The 23669-nt window shown below is 40.0% G+C and overlaps 1 protein-coding gene across 1 annotated transcript; it reads left to right on the top strand.

Moving 5' to 3' along the window:
- The first annotated feature begins 13284 nt into the window (after positions 1-13284).
- On the top strand, positions 13285-23062 carry ZNF485 (zinc finger protein 485). The gene is given in 8 exon segments (XM_032312203.1): positions 13285-13318; positions 14068-14214; positions 14790-14885; positions 21987-22025; positions 22028-22130; positions 22132-22694; positions 22697-22872; positions 22874-23062. Coding segments are annotated over 8 exon segments (1347 nt in total).
- The last annotated feature ends 607 nt before the right edge of the window (positions 23063-23669 follow it).

The following is a 23669-nucleotide window of genomic DNA, read 5'->3' as shown; positions in this document are numbered from 1 at the left end:
AGGTAGTGAGGAAGAAGAAAAACCAGAATGGCAGCCTGACCAGATACCATTGAAAATCCCAGTTCTATGTCTTTTAACAAATTAAGCAAATAATTAGCATATATATGCCAAATACCTTACCTTTATCTTATGTAATTTTTTCATACACTTTAAGGTGTTAGTAGGGTAGGAAGTGTGATGCCATTTTGCAGCTTTTATATTTTAAAAGTTTCAAGAAACATATTCAGTGTCTCATAAAAAGTTTTCCAATTTCATAATAAAGGTAGAGTATGGATTCAAATCCAATTTTTTAAAAAAAAATTCCAAAGCACATGTTCTCCACAGTTGACTCCCTTTATGGGGGTCCCGCATTTCCATGTAATTTTCCCCTTCAAGACTTGTTTTTCTCAATTATGAAAGGGACCCAGTAACCACAGCCCTTTTCAAGGAAACCCCCAAGAAGGCAGAGGGGATTAAACTGTTTCAGGAACTTTCCAGGGTTCTGTATGGTTGAAGATAATTATCACTGAAATGTGGTGCATTGTACTTAGAAAATATCAGATGTTTGTAGGGATGAGTTGAGGGGTCTCAGAAGGGGTTGTTATGGGGACAAAAATAATCATACCATGTTCTGCACAGTTTAGAATCCCTGGAGAATGATCCCTGGAGAATTTCTTCCCAGGGTGGTGCTGGGACTTTAGGATTATACTGAATGGCATTCTGCTGACAGTGATCAACCTGCTTACAAACATATACCTTGTACTCATTCACACAAACTATAACATAAATACAGTCTGTACCCCTTCACAGCATGTTCCTATACAACCATATTCATACACAGCACGTGCTTATGTTCTCACCCATTATTGTCTGTGCGAGAATACACTATTATTCCCAATTTTTTTCAGTTCATATATTTTTAAAACTTTTTATTTTGAAATAATTTTAGATTCACAGGAAGTCAGAAAAAATGTACAGGGAGGTCCCTGTGTCCTTCACCTAGTTTCTTCTAATGGCAGTATCTTACATAACTGAATTTCATAATTTTCAGGATATAGATCCTATACATGTTTTGTTAAGTTTACACTTAAGTATTTAATTTTCTTAGGAAAGATCATAAATGATATTGCATTTTTAATTTCAGTTTTCACACGTTTATTGTTTAGTATATAGAAAATTGATTAATTTTTATGTTGCTTTTGGACCTAGTGACTTTTTAAAAAAAGATTTTATTTATTTGACAACAGAGAGAGAGGGATCAGGTAGGCAGAGCAGCAGGCAGAGAGAGGGGTGGGGAAGCAGGCCCCTTGCTGAGCAGAGAGCCCAATGCGGGGCTTGATCCCAGGACCCCCGAGATCATGACCTGAGCTGAAGGCAGAGGCTTAACCTACTGAGCTGCCCAGGTGCCCCTGGACCCATGATCTTGCTGAACTTAGTGGTTATCAGAGGGTTTTCTTTTCTTTTTAAATTACATATATTTTTTTTGAGTGAGAGAGAGCATGAGAGGGGAGGTCAGAGGGAGAAGCAGACTCCCCATGGAGCTGGAAGTCCGATGTGGTACTCAATCCCAGAACTCCAGGATAATGACCTAAGCTGAAGGCAGTTGCCTAACCAACTGAGCCTCCCAGGCACTCCAAAGGTTTTTTTTTTTTTTTTTAATTGCTTTTTTTTGACATTGTTCACATCGAAAATTATGTCATCAATAGAGATAATTTTCCTTCTTTATTTCCAATCTGTATCCCCTTTATGTTTTTTCTGACTTATTGCACTAACTAGAATTTCCCGCACCATGATGCTTAAGGTGATGAAAGCAGACATCCTTGTTTGTTACTGTCTTAGGGAGAAGGCATTTGATTTTAAAATTAAGTTTGGTGTTACTTTAGGTCTTTATCAATTTGAAGAATTTCCTTTCTATTCATAGTTTGCTGAGTGTTGTTATCATGAGTAGTTGTTGGATTTTATGAAATCCAACCTTTTCTTTTTCTTTCTTTAAAAAAAAAGATTTTCTTTGTTTTTTTGAGAAAGAGAGAGTGTGCATACTAGCATGAATTGGGGGAGGGGTAGAGGGAGAAGGAAAAGCAGACTCCCTGCTGACCAGGGAGTTGAAGGAATGGGGAGCTCAATCCCAGGACTCTGGGATCATGACCTGAGCCAAAACCAGATGCTTAACCGACTGAGCCTAGGTGCCCCTGAAATGCTTTTTCTTACATCAGTTGAATGATCTTAATATTTCTCTTCTTTAGTATCGATATGGTAGATTATACTATGGATTTTATATATTGAACCAGTCTTACATATGTGGAATAAATTCCACTTGACTGAGGTGTATAATCCTTTTTATACATTGCTGGATTTGGTTTGATAATATTTTGTTGAGGCTTATTACATCTAAATTAATGAGATATTGGTCGGTAGTTTTGTTTTGTTTTGATACACTCTGGTTTGGGTTATCAGGGTAATAATGGCCTCATAAAATGAGCTGGGAAATATTTCCTCTTATTTTTTGGAGTAGATAGCATAAAATTTGTGTTAGTTCTTCTTTAAATATTTGATACAATTCTCCAGTGAAAACAATGTAAGCCTGGAGATTTCTTTTTATTTTTTACAAGTCAGTTTCTTTAATAGTTATATGACTATTCAGACTATCTTTTTGGGAGGGGGTAATCTGTGGTTTTTAGGGAATAGGTTCATTGCTTTCAAGTCATACTTATGAATGTAGAGTTGTTAGTAGTATTCCTTCTTGAGCCCTGTTTGGTGGGCTCACAATATGGTAAGGAGCCCTTTGCCTAAATAGTGGGATAGAGGCTCATAGGAATGTTTGTATCTGTTTTCCAAGGCAAATGATCTGCTGTGTGGATGATCTAATGGTGCTCCCCCCCCCCCTCTATCTTATTTTAGTCTTGTCCCACCCCTATCCAGTACCCCTTCTCCTTAGCTGATTCCATTCCTGACCCCAGAGAAAGCCAGTAGTGGTGTGGCCCCCAAGACCACTGAGGCCCTGCTAAGCCCCCTTTCTAGGATCCTCTCCAAGTTGCCAGGGCCAGGTGCTCTGGGGGGAAGCTGGCAAGGTCTTCATTTGGGGTCTACATCTTCTGCCTTTTGTGGGGTTGGGACCTGGAGGGCACCAGGCAGGGAGCAACTCAGTCTGTAGGCCTCAGCTGGAGAGTGGTTGGTAGACACAGATAGAAAGGTGGAGGGGGGCGCCTGGGTGGCTCAGTGGGTTAAGCCGCTGCCTTCGGCTCAGGTCATGATCTCAGGGTCCTGGGATCGAGTCCCGCATCGGGTTCTCTGCTCTGCGGGGAGCCTGCTTCCTCTTCTCTCTCTCTCTGCCTGCCTCTCTGCCTACTTGTGATCTCTCTGTGTCAAATGAATAAATAAAATCTTTAAAAAAAAAAAAAGAAAGGTGGAGGGACTTCCATTTACTGATTTCCTCCTGGATGCCCTGCATTGGGCTCAGGGCCCAACGTTCATCCTTGCCTGTTAACAGCACTGTGGAATAGGGGTTATTCCTCACTTGTCGTAAACTGAAGGCACAGAGGATGAGGGATAAAGGGCTATGACTTGTACAAGATCCTGCTGTTGGTAAATGGCAGAGCCAGAATTGAAACTCAGCGCCTTGGGTATTGAATTGGAAGCCCTATCACTATAGTACATTTGTCTGTCACCTCCTCTTTTCAGGAGATCACAGATACAATAGGCCAGAAAAGAGATGAAGAAAGGACCTTTTGTTGGACCCGTTGGGCTCTGCCTCCCAATCCAGCCTGCTGGGGGATCAATCCAACATAGAAATACCAGGTCAGCTAGGATGATGGCAGATGCAGGCCCAGTTACTGTGGACTCCTGGGAAAGCTGGAGAAATCAGTATTGGAGCTGGAAAAGGGAGGTTATGACTCCTATGTGGATTTGAGCCCTTCTAGCCAGGTTGGCTCCTGGCTGAAGCAGGGGATCATAGAGCTACCTCTCTCTGGATCCCTGCAGAGTTCTAAGAATGTCTCCAGGTCTGTTTCCCAAATTGTCCCCAGGGTGTGCTCAAATACTATATAACCATAGCAATGAAGAGGGCGCTAAGGAGGGTCTCATACAGCCATCTTCACTTTTTAGACTGGGAATTATAGCCCAGAGAAAAGAAGAGAATTGGTTGAGTGCCTCCAGGCAAGCAAGGAGGGGAGAGGAGGGAAGTTAGTCCTTCCCAGTAATAAATGACTCTTGGTGCTGCCTGCTAAGGGTAGAGACTTAGGGGGCGGGTAGATGGCCCCAGGGCTGTGGGAACTCTAGTTACAGTGTTCATCCTGCTAGATACACCTCAGCCTGATTCCTGCACTTACTCATTCAGAAGCAGTCAGCAAGTATCTTCTGTGTACCTCATTGCATAAAATGCCATTTCTCCCCAGGGCTCCACCAGCACTGGAGGGCACCAGGCAGGGAGCAGGTTGAGGGTTTTAGCGATTTTCAGCATTATGAATCCTCTCTTCTCCCCCATCAGCCTCTTCATCCTGATTGTTGTTGCTGCACTTCCCACCTTCCTTCAGACTGTACCTGTTGACTTTCTCCAAGATATCACATCAGGCACAGCCAACTAAGGGATACTAATGAGTACATAACAACTTAAGGAGCATACCCCCAATCTATAGCTAAATGTATCCTAGAGTATCCCTAGAGATTTAGAAATCTTTAAACCAAAAAACTGTGGCTTTTTAGATGTATTAGGATGATAGAAATGGAAAAGAGAAAAGAGCTGTGTGGAGTGGGCAGTGTTGGGTTGCCAGATTTAGCAAATGAAAATGCCCAGTTCAATAAGAATTTCAGATACCAGAGAATGAATTAAAAAAAATTTTTTTTTAGAAGATGTGTGTCCCTTGTTTGTCTGAAATTCAAATGTTGCTGGGCATCCTATATTTTATCTGGAAACCCTAGACGAGCAACATGTTTCTAAGAAGGCCTCAAAAGACTCTTAAGCGGGTAATTGCAATCTGGTAAACCATCCCAAAAGATGTGCTAGTCTGGCCTTCAGTTTAGCCACCTACCTCAGAGAAAGAGGATACTGAGAATAGATGCACAGAGCTTTCTCAACAGCTCAATTACCAGCTCCTCCAGGCTCATCTTCTCCTCTGCCCTCTATCTTTCCTTCATCTTCCGTGAAAACTCACGGAAGATGCCAAGAGCAGCTTCAGATGCCAAGAGCATCTAAATGCAGGGGCTGTGGCGTGCGATTGCTTGGGTGTAAATACAGGCTCGGCCACCAGAAAACAGACACCATGGGCAGGTTTATCAATGTCACCAAGTGCTGATTTCCAGTGAGGCTTGTGAAAGCTGCCCCTCTCGGGCTGTTGTGAGAATTGCAGGAAATAAGGCATAGAAGGGGCGCATCGCAGTGCCCCGAGCTAAAAGTTAATTTACCTGTTTTGACCTTCAGGGGCCAGGCGTTGCTAGAGGCGTGCCTTTGGAGACAGAGGAGCTGTGGGAGGATGTTTGGACCTGCTCCGCGACTCTATGTATGACTTTAGTCCCTGTTGCACCCCTCTCCTTGTATCTCTGACTTCATTTCTTTTATCTCGTTTAATTCTCAGAACAGTCCTGGGAAGTAGGCGAGCAGAGATTATTAACTTTTGCATATGAACGGACTGAGGCTACATTATTTGGTTCTCTCTAAACCTTCCTCATCTGTTAAAAAAAATGAGGAGCAGGGTGAGATCCTTACAGCAGCGGAGTTTTTGAATTTCCCCAAGTCACTCATAAAAATGGACTGAATCAGTAGGATAGCAGAAGAAACATCCACTCTCCCAACCCCCGCCTCAAAAAAGGATGTCTGGGTGGCTCAGTTGGTCAAGCATCTGACTTCAGCTCTGGTCATGGTCCCAGACTCCTGGGATTGAGTCCCACATCTGGCTCCTTGCTTAGGCGGGTAGCCTGCTTCTCCCTCTGCCTGCTGCTTCCCCTGCTTGTTCTCTCTCTCTCTCTCTGACAAATAAATAAATAAAATCTTAAAAAAAGAAGAAGAAACATCCCCACTAGACAGTATCTTCAATAAAGCCAAAGTCAGGGTACCCCCACAAATACCAGAAGAGGTGGGGTCGAAGCACCATGGGGCTTTAGCAGCTATTCCAAAATAGCGAGAGTCCTAGAACCGGAACACAAACTGCCACCACATAACGAAGTCCACAAAGTAGAGAACTCCACTTTGAGTGGACTCCAGCAGGACGCTGAGAAGACCAGTGAAACGGCTAAGTTTCCACAGGCTCCTTGCCAAGCTCTAGTTTGTAGGTGAATCCAAAAGACTGCAGGAAACTGAAATAGCCAGGGCTCTTTGGAAAAGTGGCTGGTTCGTGGCAAAGCATAGTGTAAGCCTGGGACAACTTGTCTGCCAAAGGGCAAGAAAGTGCCAAAGACTACTACCATCATGTTATAAGGGCCCAGGCCTGCCTTGACGGGCTCCCCTTTGAGTCAAACAAATCAAGTATAAAAGAAATCTATGAGACACCTAGAGATATTCAAATTTGAACTGGATATTAGATATAAAAGAATTTGTGGAAAAAATGAAGACTAACCAAATGAGAATAGCAAAGGCTATTTATTCAAAGTGTGCTGTGGCAAAGTAGTGAGCTACCATCACTTGCATTTTGGCAGTGGAGTGGTAAAGCTTCAGAGTGGAAAAGAGGGAAGGCTTTGGGTATGCCCTGATTGCAGGCTGTTGGCGAGGGGAAACTGTAGGTAGCTAAGTAGAAGAGGGCATCCTATATGATTGGTTAGGGGAGTATATTTGGCATACTCTGATTGATCCTAAATTGTAAGTGGGAGCAAAACTAAGGGATACTGTCAGTTACAGGGATACAGGTCTAACTGTTCAAGGGTGATTAGTAGTTTGGCTGTCTGGGCTGATGACTAGGGATGATATTTTGATTTCTTACAAGTCAGTCTATAAGCAGGCTGGCTTCCTGGGCTAGTTAATGTAGATTGTGGGTTGGTTTCCTGGGCTAGTTGCTACAGATTGTTTTTATTTATGGTCTTGCCATTGTCCGTTTGGACATTCAGTCTCTCAACTTATTACTTAATTTAAAAAAGATTATTTATTTATTTGACAGAGAGAGAGAGAGAGAGAGAGAGAGAGAGATATCACAAGCAGGCAGAGAGGCAGGCAGAGAGAGGGGGAAGCAGGCTCCCCGATGAGCAGAGAGCCCGATGTGGGGCTCGATCCCAGGACCCTGGGATCATGACCTGAGCCGAAGGCAGAGGCTTTAACCCACTAAGCCACCCAGGTCCCCCTATTACTTATTTTTAAAGTGTCACAATAATACAATGTAAAAAATAATGCCCTTAGGTAAGATACATGCCTGATTACTTATAGATTAAATAGTTCAGTAAGAGGGGAGAGGATTGACAGATAAAATAAAACAGGCAATCTTGATATTTATGAACCTGGGTTATGGATACAGGGAGGCTAGTTATATTCTTCTATGTTGTGCATATTTTGAAATTTCTATAACAAAAGTTATATTTCTAAACAAAAGTTTTTGCTAGTGAGAGTAGTAATTGTACCTACCTCATAGGTTTGCTTTAAGTATTAAATGAGATAATTCAAGTAGCAAATTTAGCATGGAACTTGGAATAAGGTGAGTCATACCTTGCTATAGGTCCTTGCTAGCACGTTTCTGGCATTATCTCATTATTATATGAGATACCCCATGGGATTATACTATACAGTCTGTTTTAGAACCTGATTTTTTTTTCACTCAATATTTTGTCAGTAAGTCATGAGGATGAAAGTTACAGCAAAGAGAATACAGTCAGTGGTATTGTAATAGTTGTATGGCGAAAGATGGTAGCTACACTTGTGAACATAGCATATAGACTTGTTGAATCACTATATTGTATACCTAAAACTAACCTAACATAGTGTGCTGAGCCCTGTGCTTCTTAAAAACAGCACGGGTTAAGAAATCTCTCAAACTTTTGTTTGGGAGGCAGTATAGTGTGGCATAAGATAATGATGGCATTTCATTTACTAGAGGAAAGAAGAGACTTTTCTTTTCTTTTTTTTAAGATTTTACTTATTTATTTGACAGACAGAGATCACAAGTAGGCAGAGAGGCAGGCAGAGAGAGAGGGGAGAGCAGGCTCCCTGTGGAGCAGAGAGCCCGACGCGGGGCTCGATCCCAGGACCCTGGGGAATCATGACCTGAGCCGAAGACAGAGGCCCTAACCCACCGAGCCACCCAGGCGCCCAAGAAGAGACTTTTCAATGGTGCTGGAAAGATTATCCAATCATTTGAGACAAATTTAAATTTGATCCTTTCTTTTATAAGATGTGAACCTCATTAAAAATAAATTAGAGGGCATTAAAGGCAAAACATTAAGGAACAAAACATAAAACACAAAACTAAACGTTATGGGTGAAATTGTGTCCTACCCTCCCCCTTCATACTTGAGGTCCTAAGGCCCAGTATTCCAGAATGTAACCTTATTTGGAAATAGGGTTGTTGTAGATATAATCAAGCTAAGATGAGGTCATTAGAGTGGGCTCTAATCCAATATATTTAGCTGTCCTTGTAAGAGGAAAATGCCACATGAAGACAGAGACACACAGGAGAATTAAAGCCAGAAATTGGATTGACAGTAGCCACAGTAAGCTGGGGAGAGTCAAGGAAGGATTCTACCCAAAGACTCAGAGGGAACCAGCCTCACTTGATAATGAACTTCTAGCCTCCAGACTGAGAAAATTAATTTCTATTGCTTAAGTTTGTGATACTTTGTTATGATAATCCTAGGAAAGAAATATAATTACTATTTTAAACATTTCATCATTCCCCATCACTTCATACCCATTAACAGTCACTCCCCATTCCTCCATCCCTCCAAACCTGCTTTAAGTTTCCTGTTTCTATGAAGTTTCCTTTTTTGGACATTTCATTTAAATGGAATCATATTGTTATTTTGTGACCATCTTTTATTATTTAGTATTGTTTTCTTTTTTAAAGATTTTACTTATTTATTTGACAGAGACAGATCACAAGTAGAAAGAGAGGCAAGCAGAGAGAGAGGAAGGGAAGCAGGCTCACCAGTGAGCATAGAAGCCCATGCGGGGCTCAATCTCAGGACCCTGGAACTATGATGTGAGCTGAAGGCAAAGGCTTTAAGCCACTGAGCCACCCAGGCGCCCTCTTAGTATTGTTTTCAAAGTTTATCAGTTATGTAGCATATATAAATACTTCATTCCTTTTATTACCAAATATTCCACTGTTTGGCTACACCATACTTTTTAGTCCATTTGCCAGTTGATGGACATTTGTGCCTTTCCCACTTTTGACACTTATGAATGACACTGCTATGGACACTTGTGTACAAATTTTTGTGTAGATTTTTATTAGATATATATTTTCATTTCTGTTTGGTAGGCATCTGGAAATTGTATCACTGAGTGATATGGTTATTCCATGATTAAAGTTTTGAGGAACTGCCAAACTGTTTTGCAAAGTGGCCACACCATTTTATCAACAATGAATGAGGATTCCAGTTCCCCACATTCTGATGGCTTCTTATTTCATTCAAAATAAGAGCCAGTGTCCTTGCAGTGAACTAAATGGACGAATATTGTATTAGTCAGGGTCTTCCAGAGAAACAGAAATAGTATATGTGTAATTAATTAATTAATTAGTTGGGTTATTTAGTTACAGAGGCTAAGTGCCATGATCTGCTATCTACAAGCTGGAGAACCAGAAAAGCTGGTAGTATAATTCAGTCTGTGTCCAAAGGCCCAAGAACCAGGGAGCTAATGGCTGAAGGCCTGAGAAGGGAAGGGTGGTGTGTGGAGGAAGTCCCAGAATCTGAAGGCCTAAGAACCAGAAGCTCCGATGTCTGAGGTCAAGAGAAGATGGATGTCTCAGCTCGGGAAGAAAGAGAATTCATGCTTCCTCCACATTTTTGTTCAGTTGGTCTCTCAATGGATTGGATGATGCCAGTCCATATTGGTAAAGGTAGATCTTTACTCAGTCTACTGATTCAAATGGTAAATATTTTCTGGAAACACTCTCACAGACACACCCAGAATTAATGTTTTACCAGCTGTCTGGGCATCCCTTAGCCCAATAAACTTGACACAAAACTAATCATGACAAACATGATCTAGACTTTACCTGTCTTTAGTGTTCTTACCACATTGACCTTTTGTTGTTTCTCAAATAAACCAAGTATACTCTGTAGGGGCTTTGCATCTGCTGTTTTATCAGCCTGAAACTAACTTCCCACAGATACACTTCTCTTTTTGTTATCTCACTTTCTAAAGATTTCTGCATATATGATCTCTTATCAAAGGGGCCAGTCCTTACAGCTCTATATTAAATAAAAATAATCTTCTCACCTCTTTACCTTGATTTTATTGAATCTCTCTCTTCTAGATGTCCATTTGAATGTAAGCTCTTTGAGGGGATGGACATTATTTGTTTTGTTCACTGTCATTATACTGACAACTTTTGAAACTTGCAAAGAAGAGTTTATTCAAGACTTTATTGTATTGCTATATGGAAGAGATCCTGAATTTAACTCCCAATATAACAGAGACAAGTTGGGATATATAGCCAACTGACAGGGTGAAGGAGTAATGGAAAATGACTATGAAGAAATTGATTAGGTATGAAGATGGAGGGAGGGCAGAATAGAATTTGGTTAGATATCAAGGGTGGGGGAATTTTTTTAAAAAAGACTATTTATTTAAGATGGAGAGTGAGCATGAGCCCAGGGACAGAGGGGGAGGGAGAAGGAGAAGCAGGCTCCCTGTACTTAATCAACTGAGCCACCCAGGTGCCCAGTTGGGGTAATTCTTGATGAACTGGCTTAGTAGGATTCTTCGCTAAAATTGGGCTCATTAGTCCAAAGACAAGGTCTTGCAGAAGAGGATTCAGAGGATTCTGACCAAAATTTGGTTAAGGAGGAAGTCCTTGTCAAGTGCTCTGTCCTTGGCATCTAGAATAGTGAGTGGCATTTAGCAGGGCACTGGTTAATCACTGTTAATTTGGTGAATAAATGCCCCATTCTGAGAAATAGTCTTCTGAATAAAAAGTCTTAATTGAACAAAAGAGATACATTTTCCTTCCTAAGCTGTCAAATTCCTGGAGTTTGTGAGTAGGACTTTTTTTTTTCCCCCTAGAAAATGACACGTTTTTTAAAAAAATGGTTTCAATCTTGTTCCATTTTCTATGTCAGCAAATAGTGAGGAAGTTTTTAGTGTACCAATCTTGGCTGCACATTAGAATCACGTGGGAGCTTTAAAAAGCCCCCATGCCGGGGCTACCTAGGAACCCGAGGTAGGCCCCATTTCTTTTTATTTTTTTATTTTTGCCGGGGAGAAGGCACAAGAAGGGGGAGCGGCAGGCAGAGGGAGAAGCAGGATTCCTGGTCAGCAAGGAGCTCCAGGCGGGACTCTATCCCAGGACCTGGGGATGGGGATTGTGACCTGAGCGGAAGGCAGCGGGTTAACCCGTTGAGCCACCCCGGCGTTCCGCCCTGTAGCTTTTTAAAGCTCTTAAAGCTATGCAGAAAAAGGTATAGGAAGGAGACTCAGAGCCTAGACTGCACCCCAGACTACATTTCCCAGAGGCCCCCGCGGACGCTCCTGTTTCCGGCCCTGCCCGCCTCCGCGGGAGTAGAATCGGGTCTCTGGAAGCTTGAACGTCTCTGTGGCAAGTACCCTTCCGGGTGGTCGCAGTTTCTCCGTGCCTTCTGCCTCGCAGCGCAGACCGCCCACCCTCGTATCCCAGCCCGCCGAGCTTGGTCCTGGAACGCCGTCGCTGGGCTGGGGCACTGAGACCCGGTGCGCCTCTCTTTTCCTCAGGGGGCCGGCCTTGGAAGGAGCTGGCTGAGGAGGGGACGGGCACATGTGGCCGCGGCCCCAACCCAAGGAGCGGTGCCCTGCAGAGTGAGCGCCCTAATCTGGCGCCTGACCGAAAGTTTAAAGGCTTGTACTAAAGCCCAGGGATTGAGTCACCTGTGAGACTTTCCACCCTTGTTGGCGAAGCTGCCTAACTCCCTCACACCCGGAGCTTGGCCTGAAGCTTGCTGCGGGGTCAGACTCCAGGCAGCCGGCTCTGACCTTAACCACCTTCACATATTCACTCACCTGAGAGTAGGGATGGAGGAGGACTGGTCTTGTCCAGCTTCCAGAAAGTTCTAGCTAGTTTAGGACACGGAGGGACTCGTCATATTTCCTTTCTTCTTTCCCAGATTGGCTTATTGAGGATCCTTTGCCTTTGCCTGGGAAAACAGTTCAGGAGGCAGACGGCCCCAAGTCTACCAAGAGTCCAAATCCAGGCAAGTTTGATTTCAACTTTTCCTGAGTAATCGACACCGTTTTCAAGTGAAGTTGGGTTTATGCTTCTTTCCTGGAAGATACACTCTCAGTACCTGAACCAAATTAGGTTGCCTGAGCCAATCCTGGACTGGTGCAGCTTTACAGAGAAAGCACCCCTCTCTCCACTGTTGTCCTCTCATTTCCTCTCTACCATGACAGAGTTGTTCACTAAGCAGATCTTTGCTTCCCATGCTTTCCATAGTGCTAGAAGCTGAAGAACACTTTGTAGGTAAAGTATAACTCTTGCCCCAGAGGGGTTGCCAACTCACAGAAGAGAAAAAACACTCATTTATCCTAGAACAGCAGAGGCTGCAGTGTCAGTGAATGATACACATGACACCGTGATGGTCGTGCTCTTGATGTTCAGGGGTCAGAGGAATCCAAAGGGTGGGTGGTGGTGGTGGTGGTGGTGGTAGTAATCCTTTTAGTTCTTCCTGAAGATTAAATGAAGCTTGCATAATTGTAGAAGTTGGGGTGACTAGGGGAAGGCTAAAACATGAGTGAAGCCATTACATCTGAATGGTCCCAGAGAAATTTGGAAACATTTGTGGCCTAGAATGCCAGGCTAGAGTTTGCCCTTATCCTGGAGAAAACTGGGTTTTGAAGGATTTTCAGAAGTTGGCAGGAAGGAATATGTATTTGAGTATTGTACAAATTAAGAGTAACAGAAAATTTTAAAAATTAAAGATTACCTGTATTCCTGTCACACTAACAATTCAAATTATTTCATTTGAAACCGTTTTGCATATGTGTTTTTTAGGTTTACCCATTTTTTTTCCTTTTAATATGTCATAGCCATTTCTTCCAATTTTCCCCAGAGTCTGCCTGCCATTTTTTGTAGCTCCTTTTTATATTGTAGTCAACCAGACTGGTGACCTTGAACAAATTCTTTCAACTCTTTGAGCTTTAGTGTTCTTAGCCACAAAGTAGATTTACTTTATGGATAGTCATGGAAGAAATTCAGCGATATGATGTATATCCTGGGACTTAGCATTGTGCCTGGTACATATAAGTTGCCGTTGCTATATATACATATATATAGATAGATAGATGTCTATATTTATCTATATATATTATGTAATATATTTATATATATTTATATTATTTATCAGTAAATTCTAGGATAAAGCCAGTTTTACTCTGCATGTCTTTTGGAGTTTCAGTTCATTTGTTGATTGACAAATCCTTGGACACTTCTGAAGTGTGCCAACCAGTATTTTAGGCTGGTGAGACAGCAGTGACCCAAGTGGTCCCTAACCTCCTGGAGCTCACATTATAGATGATACCAACAATAAATTTGATCCTGCCAGGAAGGGAGAAATCCTGTGAAGAAAGTGAAGTGGTTCATGGGATAGAAGGTGGTAGAGGATGGGAGAAAAGATCTTTCAGGTGAAGTGACATTGAAGTAAAGATCTACAAAATGAGGGATGAGCAAATGCTAGGCCCAGAGGAAGGAGCATGATCGGTTGGAAGAGCAGGAGGAGCCCAGTGTGGTTCAAATGAGGAGCCACTACCTCCCTTTATCCCTGGCTGGATTTTCCAGCTTCTTATCTTCTAATTTGTTGTTTGTGTGTAACAAGTCTGCTTTCTGAGCCCCCTTGATCCTTTTATTAACTGAGTTCCACTTCCCTCTGCATAAACAATCTGGAATATCAGAAGCTGGCCTTGAACGTGTAGCTTTCCTTTTCCCGTGAAGACTTCCTTGTTCCCTACTTCAGGGTCAAAGGTGTAAACAGTTCCTGGATGAGCAGAGTTGGGTTTGATTTTGCAGGGATCACTGACATTTGGGGATGTTGCTCTGACCTTTACCCAGTTTGAATGGAAACACCTGGATACCACTCAGCAGACCCTGTATAGGGATGTGATGCTGGAAAACTATGGGAATTTGGTGTCTGTGGGTAAGAGTGTCTTTTTTTTTTTTTTTAAAGACTTTATTTGAGAGAGGGAGCTTGAGCATGCATGCATGTGAGTAAAGGGGAGAGGGGCAGAGTGAGAGGAAGAAGCAGACTCCCACTGAACAGGGAGCCCCAGGCATCCCAGGACCCCAGGATTATGACCTGAGCTGAAGGCAGATCCTTAACCGACTGAGCCACCCAGGTGCCCCTTAAGGATGTCTTTTTAACTCAAAATTGAGTTCCTGGGAAACTGTGGGTTTTCACAAGGTGTATAGGTATTTAAAGATCTTAAATAGGAGGTTTTGTTTGTTTTTACCATGGGCTTTGAGACTGGAGTTAATGCTCATTGTGTCCCTCAGAAAGTCAGAGGCGTAGAGTTTAAAATGGCAGCATTGTGGGCAGTCTAGGTCAGTCTCTAAATTTTTCCATGTTTGTGTCTATAACTACATGATTTGGACATCCTGATACCACAGAGAGTGCTATCCTTTCTGACATGGAGACCTCCGTGAGATTGAGGTCTGGAATAACTGCTTTTGCTCATTACCACCGTAGCATTCGTTTTCTTTCTGTATGAACAGGCCTTCTCTCTTCCAAACCCAAACTTATCACCCAGCTGAAGCAAGGGGCAGAGCCATGGATGGAAGTACAACAGATTCCATCAAATACTTGTTCTGGTGAGTGAGGTGGGAACCATTTCAAGCAGTAGCTGAACACATTGAATGGTTAGGAAGGGTTCTTGGTGAGAAGGCTCATCTTAGAGGGTCCATGTCTGGGCAGCAAGGCTGGGGTACTTGACACAAGTTTCCTCTTTTAAATGTCACTGTCGTGTCAAATGACTTGCCATTTTTCTCTTCATTCCTATGTAGAGGAGCTCCCTTCTTGAGGGCTTCAGGCCCACGACCTCTTGCTCGGAAATCTTCAGTTTCTTTTTTTTTAAAGATTTTATTTATTTATTTATTTATCTATCTATTTATTTATTTATTTATTTGACAGAGAGAAATCACAAGTAGACGGAGAGGTAGGCAGAGAGAGAGAGGGAAGCAGGCTCCCCGCTGAGCAGAGAGCCCGATGCGGGACTCGATCCCAGGACCCTGAGATCATGACCCGAGCCGAAGGCAGCGGCTTAACCCACTGAGCCACCCAGGCGCCCCGGAAATCCTCAGTTTCTTTATGTGTTTTTTTTCCCTTCCCATTTTCAGGCACTTGTCAGGCTATACTTTGTTTCTGTCTTCTGTCCATTCTCAATTCTTTTCAATTTCTGTCATGATTAACTTAATAAATGACTCTCTATCCCTTTCTAGTTTTAATATCCATTATCTCTAATCATATAGTGGCAGTGGCAGATTCCAAGTGTAAGCATAGTTTCGTACTATTAGATAATTACTATTTTTGGCAAACAAACTGATGGGGAAGCATTTTCTTCCCTTGTGGTCTTTTTCTCTGTTACCCTTTGCTCTTGACTCTCATTTTTTTTTTTTTACATATACTCTGCATAAATTTCTGTGTGTCACTTTCTTCATGTCATAATTCATTTCAAAATCTTTAAAAAGGGATGTTTCTTTCACCTAAAATATTTATCTTGCCAATATTCCTTTTTAAAAAACTCTGTTATTTTGTCTATATCATCCTTAGAGAAACTTTTATAACTGTATTTCATGGAACATACCAAGGATGCACAGTTTGTTTAACCTAGGTTTTTGGTTTTGTTTTGTTTTTTAATGCTTTTCAGTAGTTCTTTTTGTTTTTACTACGTTTAATGTGTTTTCCCTAAGTTTTTGTGTAGATTATTTTTTTCAAAAAGATTTTATTTATTCATTTGAGAGAGAGAGAGAGAGAGAGAGAGCATGAGCAGGGGGGAAGGGCAGAAGAAGAGGGAGAAGTAGACTCTCTGCTGAGCAGGAAGACTGACTCCGGGCTGATCCCAGGACCGTGAGATCATGACCTGAGCCCAAGGCAGATACTTAACTGACTGAATGACCCAGGAACCCCTGTGTAGATTCTTTATAGGGTAATAGTAGTAACTCACTCTTCCTTCTTTGTTCTTTCTGTTTTGATTTTTGGTATTTTTTTTATATAAAATGTTTAGAATTTAGATATGTAGTAAAAGCTAGCAGTGTTTCCTTTGACATTTCTTCCATCCATTTGGGAGACTAATAAATCTTTATACAAAGATTCCACAACCATTCCATGTTTCACAGTTTCCCCTCTTTTTTTGCATATTCCACTCTATTGGTTTTAGAAATGCATATGGTATAAAATTCAGATGGTTCAAATGGTATGCAGCTTTCTTCACATACCTTTCTTAATCATCTAGTTCCTCTTCCCAGAGGCATCTTTGTATAAATTTCTTGTGGAAATTTCTAAACATAGTGTATGCTTTGCAAGAATATACATGTATTCCTTTTTTTTTTTTAAAGGTACATGGTTGTACACTATTCCGTGTCTTGCTTTTGTCATACCTTGGAAATCATTTCACATAGCTACATTGTTTAGAGTGCTGTTTTATTTTTAATGGCTGTATAGTTTTCCATTTTACAGATTATACTGTAACTTATATACTCAGTTTCTTATTGGACATAGTAACTATGAACAATGGTGCAGTGATTATTGATACATATATCAATTCTCTCAAGTACAAGTAAATCTATAGGATAAATTCTAGAACAATAATTTATAGGTGAAAGTGTAAGTATATTTTTAAATTGGTGGACAATACTAGTATCCATACATTTATACTCCTGTTGACAATGTATGATTGTCATACCAGATGCCAATCTGATCATACCTCATCAAGAGTGTCTTAAACTTTTTGATAATTTCTAATCTGATAGTTAAAACCTTTTATTTTATTGTAATTTTGATAGATATTTCTCTTATCAGGAGTGTGGTTTAGTGTAGATTTTTTATAAGTTTGTTTTATATTGACTTTTTTGTATTGTCAACTATAATGGTAATGATGGATATGCTTCTCTTTTAGTGTCTTTAATGGGATTGTGTCTTTGATTCTTCCATTTAACTGGTTATTAGGTTGGGATACAAAAATGTTATGTAAAGGAAGTATTTAATTCACTTCTTTCATTAAGAAATTATTGTTTTTCAAGTAAGCATGGACATTGGATTTTTTTTTTAAGATTTTATTTATTTATTTGGCAGAGAGAGAGCACAAGTAGGCAGAGAGGCAGGCAGAGGGTGGGGGGGAAGCAGGCTCCTTGCTGAGCAAGGAGCCTGATGCGGGCTTGATCCCAGGACCCTGAGATCATGACCTGAGCCGAAGCCAGTGGCTTTAACAACTGAGCCACCCAGGTGCCCCATGGACATTGAATTTTATCAAGTGCCTCTCAGCCTGTGTGAAGATAATATCTTTCTTTTCCCTTTTGATCTGTTAATACGGTAAATTTTACCTTCAATTATCTTAACGACTTTGCATTCTTAATAGAACCATCTTGGTTATGACATCATTACATTATTTTTTAAATATGCTAGTAGATGATTCTGTTTGCTAATGTTTTATGTATTTTTTGCATTGATATTTGTAAAAAATTTATTTACATTTTTCTTTCTTGTCAGGCCATTTTCATTAGGTCTTGATTTCAGTTTTTTTTTTTGTAATAAGGAAACATTTATTTATTTTTTATTTTTTAGAAGATTTTATTTACTTATTTGACAGAGATCACAAGTAGGCAGAGAGGCAGGCAGAGAGAAGGAGGAGGAAGCAGGCTCCCTGCAGAGCAGAGAGCCCAATGTGGGGCTGGATCCCAGGACCCTGTGATCACAACCTGAGCTGAAGGCAGAGGCTTTAACCCACTGAGCCACCCAGGTGCCCCTAATTTCAGTTTTGTAATCTCTCTCTCTCTCTTTTAAAGATTTATTTATTTATTTATTAGAGAGAGAGAGAGAGAGAGAGAGAGTGAGTTCACAAGTAGGCAGAGAGGGAGACAGAGAGAGGGTGAAGCAAGCTCCCCACTGAACAGAGGTCTTGATCCCAGGACTCTGGAATCATGACCCGAGCCAAAGGCAGAGGCCCAACCCACTGAGCCATCCAGGTGCCCCAGTTTTGTAATACCTCTTAAAAATTTTTTTTGAACCTTTCCTATTTTTATCCTCTGGTATAGTTTAATTCACATGATAGCTGGTTCCCTGAAAGTTTGACCATTGTTTTGTTTTTACTTATTTTTAATGGCAGGTTCAGGGGAGAGGAATTGGGGGGTAGTTATTTGATGATATTCTTTCTTTTATAGTAGCTTGTCCAAGTAGATTTTCGCTTTCTCTCAAAACAGTTTTGGTAATTTATAATGTCCTAAAAATATCCAGTAATTCAAGTTCTCAAATTTGTCTGTATAATTTTGAACAAAGTACCTTTCTGATTTTTTAAAAATTGTATTTATTTATTAAAGATGGGTTGCGAGGGGACATGCTGAGGGGAGGGGCAGAGGAAAAGGGAGAAGCAGATTCCCTGATGACCAGGGAGACCAACATGGGGCTTGATCCCAGAACTCTGGGATCATGGCCTGAGCTGAAGGTAGACACTTAACTGAGTGAACCACCCAGGTGCCCTGACTTTATGAATCTTTTTGATTTTTATTTGTTTATTTTTAAAAAGTTTATTTATTTTTTAAAGTAACCTCTATATCCAACGCGGGGCTCAAACTCATGACCCTGAGACTAAGAGTCATATGTTCTTCCAACTGAGCCAGCTGATTCATTTTGTAATATCCTCTACATTTATGGTTACTTTCTACTGATTTCTTACATTATTTATTTGCCTTTTTAAGATTTATTAACTCTTTTGCTTTTTTAAAGAGCTCTTAGATGTATTTATCTATTATTATATTCCATTTTTTAATATTTAATTCCTTTTCCTTTTAGTTTTCTTAGGTTTATTTACCTTTTCTAACCTTCTTAATTGTTAACTTAAATTCATTGATTTTCATTCTTGTTTATGTAATATATATATTTAAAGCTTTCAGCTTTTGTTTGTACAGTGTTTTGGTTGTATTCAGTAGATTCTGATATGGTTTTCATGATTATTAGATATTTTGCACTTTGTGTTTTGATTACTCTGACAAAGTATTAAGAGATTCATAAGCTCATAAGAGACTCAAAGTATTAAGAGACTCATAAGTATTAAGAGACTCATAAGAGACTCAAAGTATTAAGAGACTCATAATACTCAAAGTATTAAGAGACTCAAAAAAATTTTTTTTAAATTTTTTTAAAAGATTTTATTTATTTATTTGACAGAGATCACAAGTAGGCAGAGAGGCAGGCAGAGAGAGAGGGGGACGCAGGCTCCCCACTGAGCAGAGAGCCCGATGCGGGGCTCGATCCCAGGACCCTGAGATCATGACCCAAGCCGAAGGCAGAGGCTTAACCCACTAAGCCACCCAGGCGCCCATCTTAAAGAAAAAAAATTTTAAAAATTTAATACATAATATAGAAAAGTTGATAAAAAAATATATATACACAGTCTGAATTAGTATTTTTAAAGCCACTACTATGTAACCAGCACTCATGTCAAGGAAAAGAACATTGGCAATACTACTAAATCACATGTTGATCCCTCCCAATAATTAGCCATCCTCTCTCCAACCCCCCAAACTAACACTAAAGTTTATTTGGCCACTTTGATTCATTGTCCTTGCTGCTGGAACCAAGTTCCCAGGTGATGCTGCTGCTGATGCTATTGGGCTGGGAACCATACTTTGAAAACCATTGCTGGAGTATTTTATTCATTGCATGGCTATTCTACAGCTTGTCTCATATATGTGGATGGAAATTTGGGATATTTCCAGCTTTTGACTGTTAAGAGTTACTATGAACATTCTTATAGGTAGGTTATCTTTTGGTTCATGTGTGGATATGTTTCTTTTGGGTGTATACCTAAGGAGTAGAATTTCTATTTTATGGGATATGCATATATTCAGCTTTAGTACCTAATGTCAAATAGGTTTTCAAAGGTTTGTTCCATTTATATTTCTGCCATTAGTGTGAGAGAGTACTCATTTTTTTGTATCTACCAACACTTGATAATGCTAATCTTTTGAAGTTAGGCATTTTTTGGGTGTGTTTATCTCACTGTGGTTTTAATATCCTTATCCATTATATTTAATGAAGATAAGGACATTTTCAAATGTTTATAGGCCATTATATATCATCTTTTATGAAGTATCTATTCAGAGAATCTTTTCTTGATTACATAGCAGTATTACCCTTCTCTCTGTGGTTTGCTTTTCACTATTAATGGTCTTTTGATGAATAGAAGTTCTTAATTTTGATGACCTCTAGTTTATCACTTTCCCTTTCCTTGTCAGTGCTTTTTGTGTCCTTTTATTTATTTATTTTTCAAAAAAGATTTTATTTATTTATTTATTTGACAGACAGAGATCACAAGTAGGCAGAGAGGCAGGCAGAGAGAGAGGGGAAAGCAGGCTCCCCACTGAGCAGAGAGCCCAACCCGGGGCTCTATCCCAGGACTCTGGGATCATGACCCAAGGCGAAGGCAGAGGCCCAACCCACTGAGCCACCCAGGCACACCTTTGTGTCCTTTTAAATAAATCTTTCATTTCCCCATGTTCATGAGAACATTCTATTGTGTTAACTACTAGAAGTTTTATTGTTGGTCTTTTACTTTTAGATTTATCATCCTCTTTGAATTTATTTTTGAGCATGGCAAGAGGTAGAGGTTTATGTTTAACCAACCCCCATACCTCACAAGTGCCTGTGTTCTCTCCTTTTCCTCACTGCTCTGCAAGCTACCTTTGTCGTAGAACAAGTGTCCATATGCTTCTCTTTCTCTTCATATGACTAATTTGCCTCCACCTACCTTTACAATCAGTATCTTAAAAATTTTCTCTGGTTTAATCATTACACATTAAATGTGTATCCCATCAAAGGCCATTTGAAGGATCTGGACTGTTTCTTACCAGCCTTCCTTTTCAGCTTGAGTTTTCCTAAAAAAATAAGTCTTAGCTCTAGTATCTGATGTATGGAATCTCTCCCCAGGCTAATAAATATAAATAGTAAAAGATATAAGTATAGATATGTATGTATGTATATAAGAAAAAATTCATTCAGTAAAAGAATTGATCAGTGACTGTTTTATCATAAATTTGGCTCCATTAGTTTTTCAGAATCATCTTACCTATTTTCTCTTGGGTATTAGGTGTGTACTTTGTAAAAAAAAAAAAAAAAGAAAGTCGCAATTTGGTGTGTTGTTTTTAAGATATGTTAAAAAACATAGATTACCGTAAAGTTTTTTGTTCTTGAGAACTGTTTTTGTTCCTTAAATATTTTGTCTGTTTTTTTTCTCTGAGACATTAAATATTGGTTCTTTGTTAAATCCTCAGAGAAATGTTATTCTTAAGTTTTTGGAAACATTAAAGTGTTCTCTAATGTACCACCTTATAGCTATATGCCCTAGCAATCATGGTTTGCTTTGGGATATTTGGTTTTCTCTCCAAGTATGTATTTATTCTCACATTCTCATCTATTTTTTGGGGTATGTGTTTTCTATATGACCTTCCTAACCTGCCAACTTCTTAGATTCTCCTTGCATTATTTAAATACAATATTTATTATATAACTTGCTTCCACTTCTTTAGATTCTTTCTTTTATCTTTAGCCTTGCCATCTTTTCTTAGCAAGAATCATCAGTGGGATGAATTAATTTTACATAACCCTTAATTGTGTAAAATAGAACATTATTTTTATGCTCTGCAGCTCTCACTTTCAGTATTTCAACATAGCGAATGTTTGAATTAAAACAATTTTTTCAGTCCAGAAGTACTGCTTTGAAACAAAGATGTCCACCCTAAAGCAACATCTGAAGGATCTGAACTGGGAGAGCAAACAAGAAGTGATGTGATGGAAAGAGGCCTGGACTGGGAGGGCAGAATTTCCACAGAGAAGGCACATTATAAATGAGGAATGTGGGAAAGTCTTCAAATATAATTCCTCCCTTATTAGCCACCGGAGAAATCATACTGGTGAGAAACCCCATAAATGTAATGAATGTGGGATCGCCTTTATGAGCAGTTCTTCTCTTTTAAATCATTATAAAATTCACACAGACAAGCAGCCTTATAGATGTATTGAATGTGGGAAATTTCTTAAGAAGCACTCAACATTTGTTAATCATCAGAAAATTCCTTCTAGAGAGAAACCTCATAAATGTAATGAATGTGGAAAAGCTTTTGGAAAGAACTCTATCCTTTTACGTCATTAGAGAATTCATACTGGTCAGAAACCCTACAAATGTAATGACTGTGGGAAAGCCTTTGCTCAGAATGTAGCTCTCACTTGTCATGAGAGAATACATAGCGGAGAGAAGCCTTTTAAATGTAATGTATGTGGGAGAGCTTTTAGGGATAACTCAACTGTGTTGGAACATCTGAAAATCCATACTGGTGAAAAACCATATCAGTGTAATGAATGTGGAAAAACCTTTAGGAAGAGCTCCACTCTTGTTAGTCATCAAAGAATGCATAAGGAGAGAAACCCTATCACTGCAGTAAATGTGGAAAATCTTTTAGGTATAGCTTATCCTTTGCTGGACATCAGAAAACTCATAGTGGAAATAAACCCTATCAATGTAATGACTGTGGGAAAGTCTTTACGAAGAGCTCAACCCTTATTGGACACCAGAGAATTCATACTGGAGAAAAAGCCCTATTATGGTAAGAAATGTGGGAAATCCTTTAGGCATAGCTCTGGCCTTGTTGAACACCAGAGAATCCATACTGGAGAAAAACCTTACGAATGTAATGTATGTGGGAAGGCTTTTCCCCAGAGTTCAGCCCTTAAACAACATAAGAAAATGCATAACAAAGAAAAAACCATCAAATGTAGTTAGTGTGGTAAATGAAGAAGTAGTTTATTCCTTTTGACTATCAAAGAGGAGACTTCCAACAAATCACACATTTAAGAAAAATAGTCTGTGTGCCTCTATCCTGGAGAACTTCTCATTTGTGAGGATGTTCACTGTAGTATAGTTTGTACTACTGAAATATTTGAAGAATATAGATGTCTATCAATATGGAAATAGGAAATAGTTACTATAGAACACTATGAAGGAAGCAAAAAGAATGAGGTAGAGCTGTGTATAGAGTCATAGAAATACATGATATGTTATTCAAGTTAAGAGAGCAAGTTGAAAAAAATCTACAGGGGCACCTGGATGGCTCAGTGGGTTAAGCCTCTGCCTTCGGCTCAGGTCAAGATCCCAGGGTCCTAAGATTGAGCCCCGCATCAGGCTCTCTGCTCAGCAGGGAGCCTGCTTCCTCCTATCTCTCTGCCTGCCTCTCTACCTACTTGTGATCTCTGTCAAATAAGTAAAATCTTAAAAAGAAAATCTACGTATTGTGGTCTAATTTATATTTAAAACAATGAAGCTATTTTTATATATTTCCTGTGTATTCAAAAAGATCTGATAAATAAAGTCCAAAAGTTGCTTTCTTTGA

Source organism: Mustela erminea, chromosome 14 (genome assembly GCF_009829155.1).
Source record: "Mustela erminea isolate mMusErm1 chromosome 14, mMusErm1.Pri, whole genome shotgun sequence".
Lineage (NCBI taxonomy): Eukaryota > Metazoa > Chordata > Mammalia > Carnivora > Mustelidae > Mustela > Mustela erminea.
This window is presented reverse-complemented; position numbering and strand designations above follow the sequence as displayed.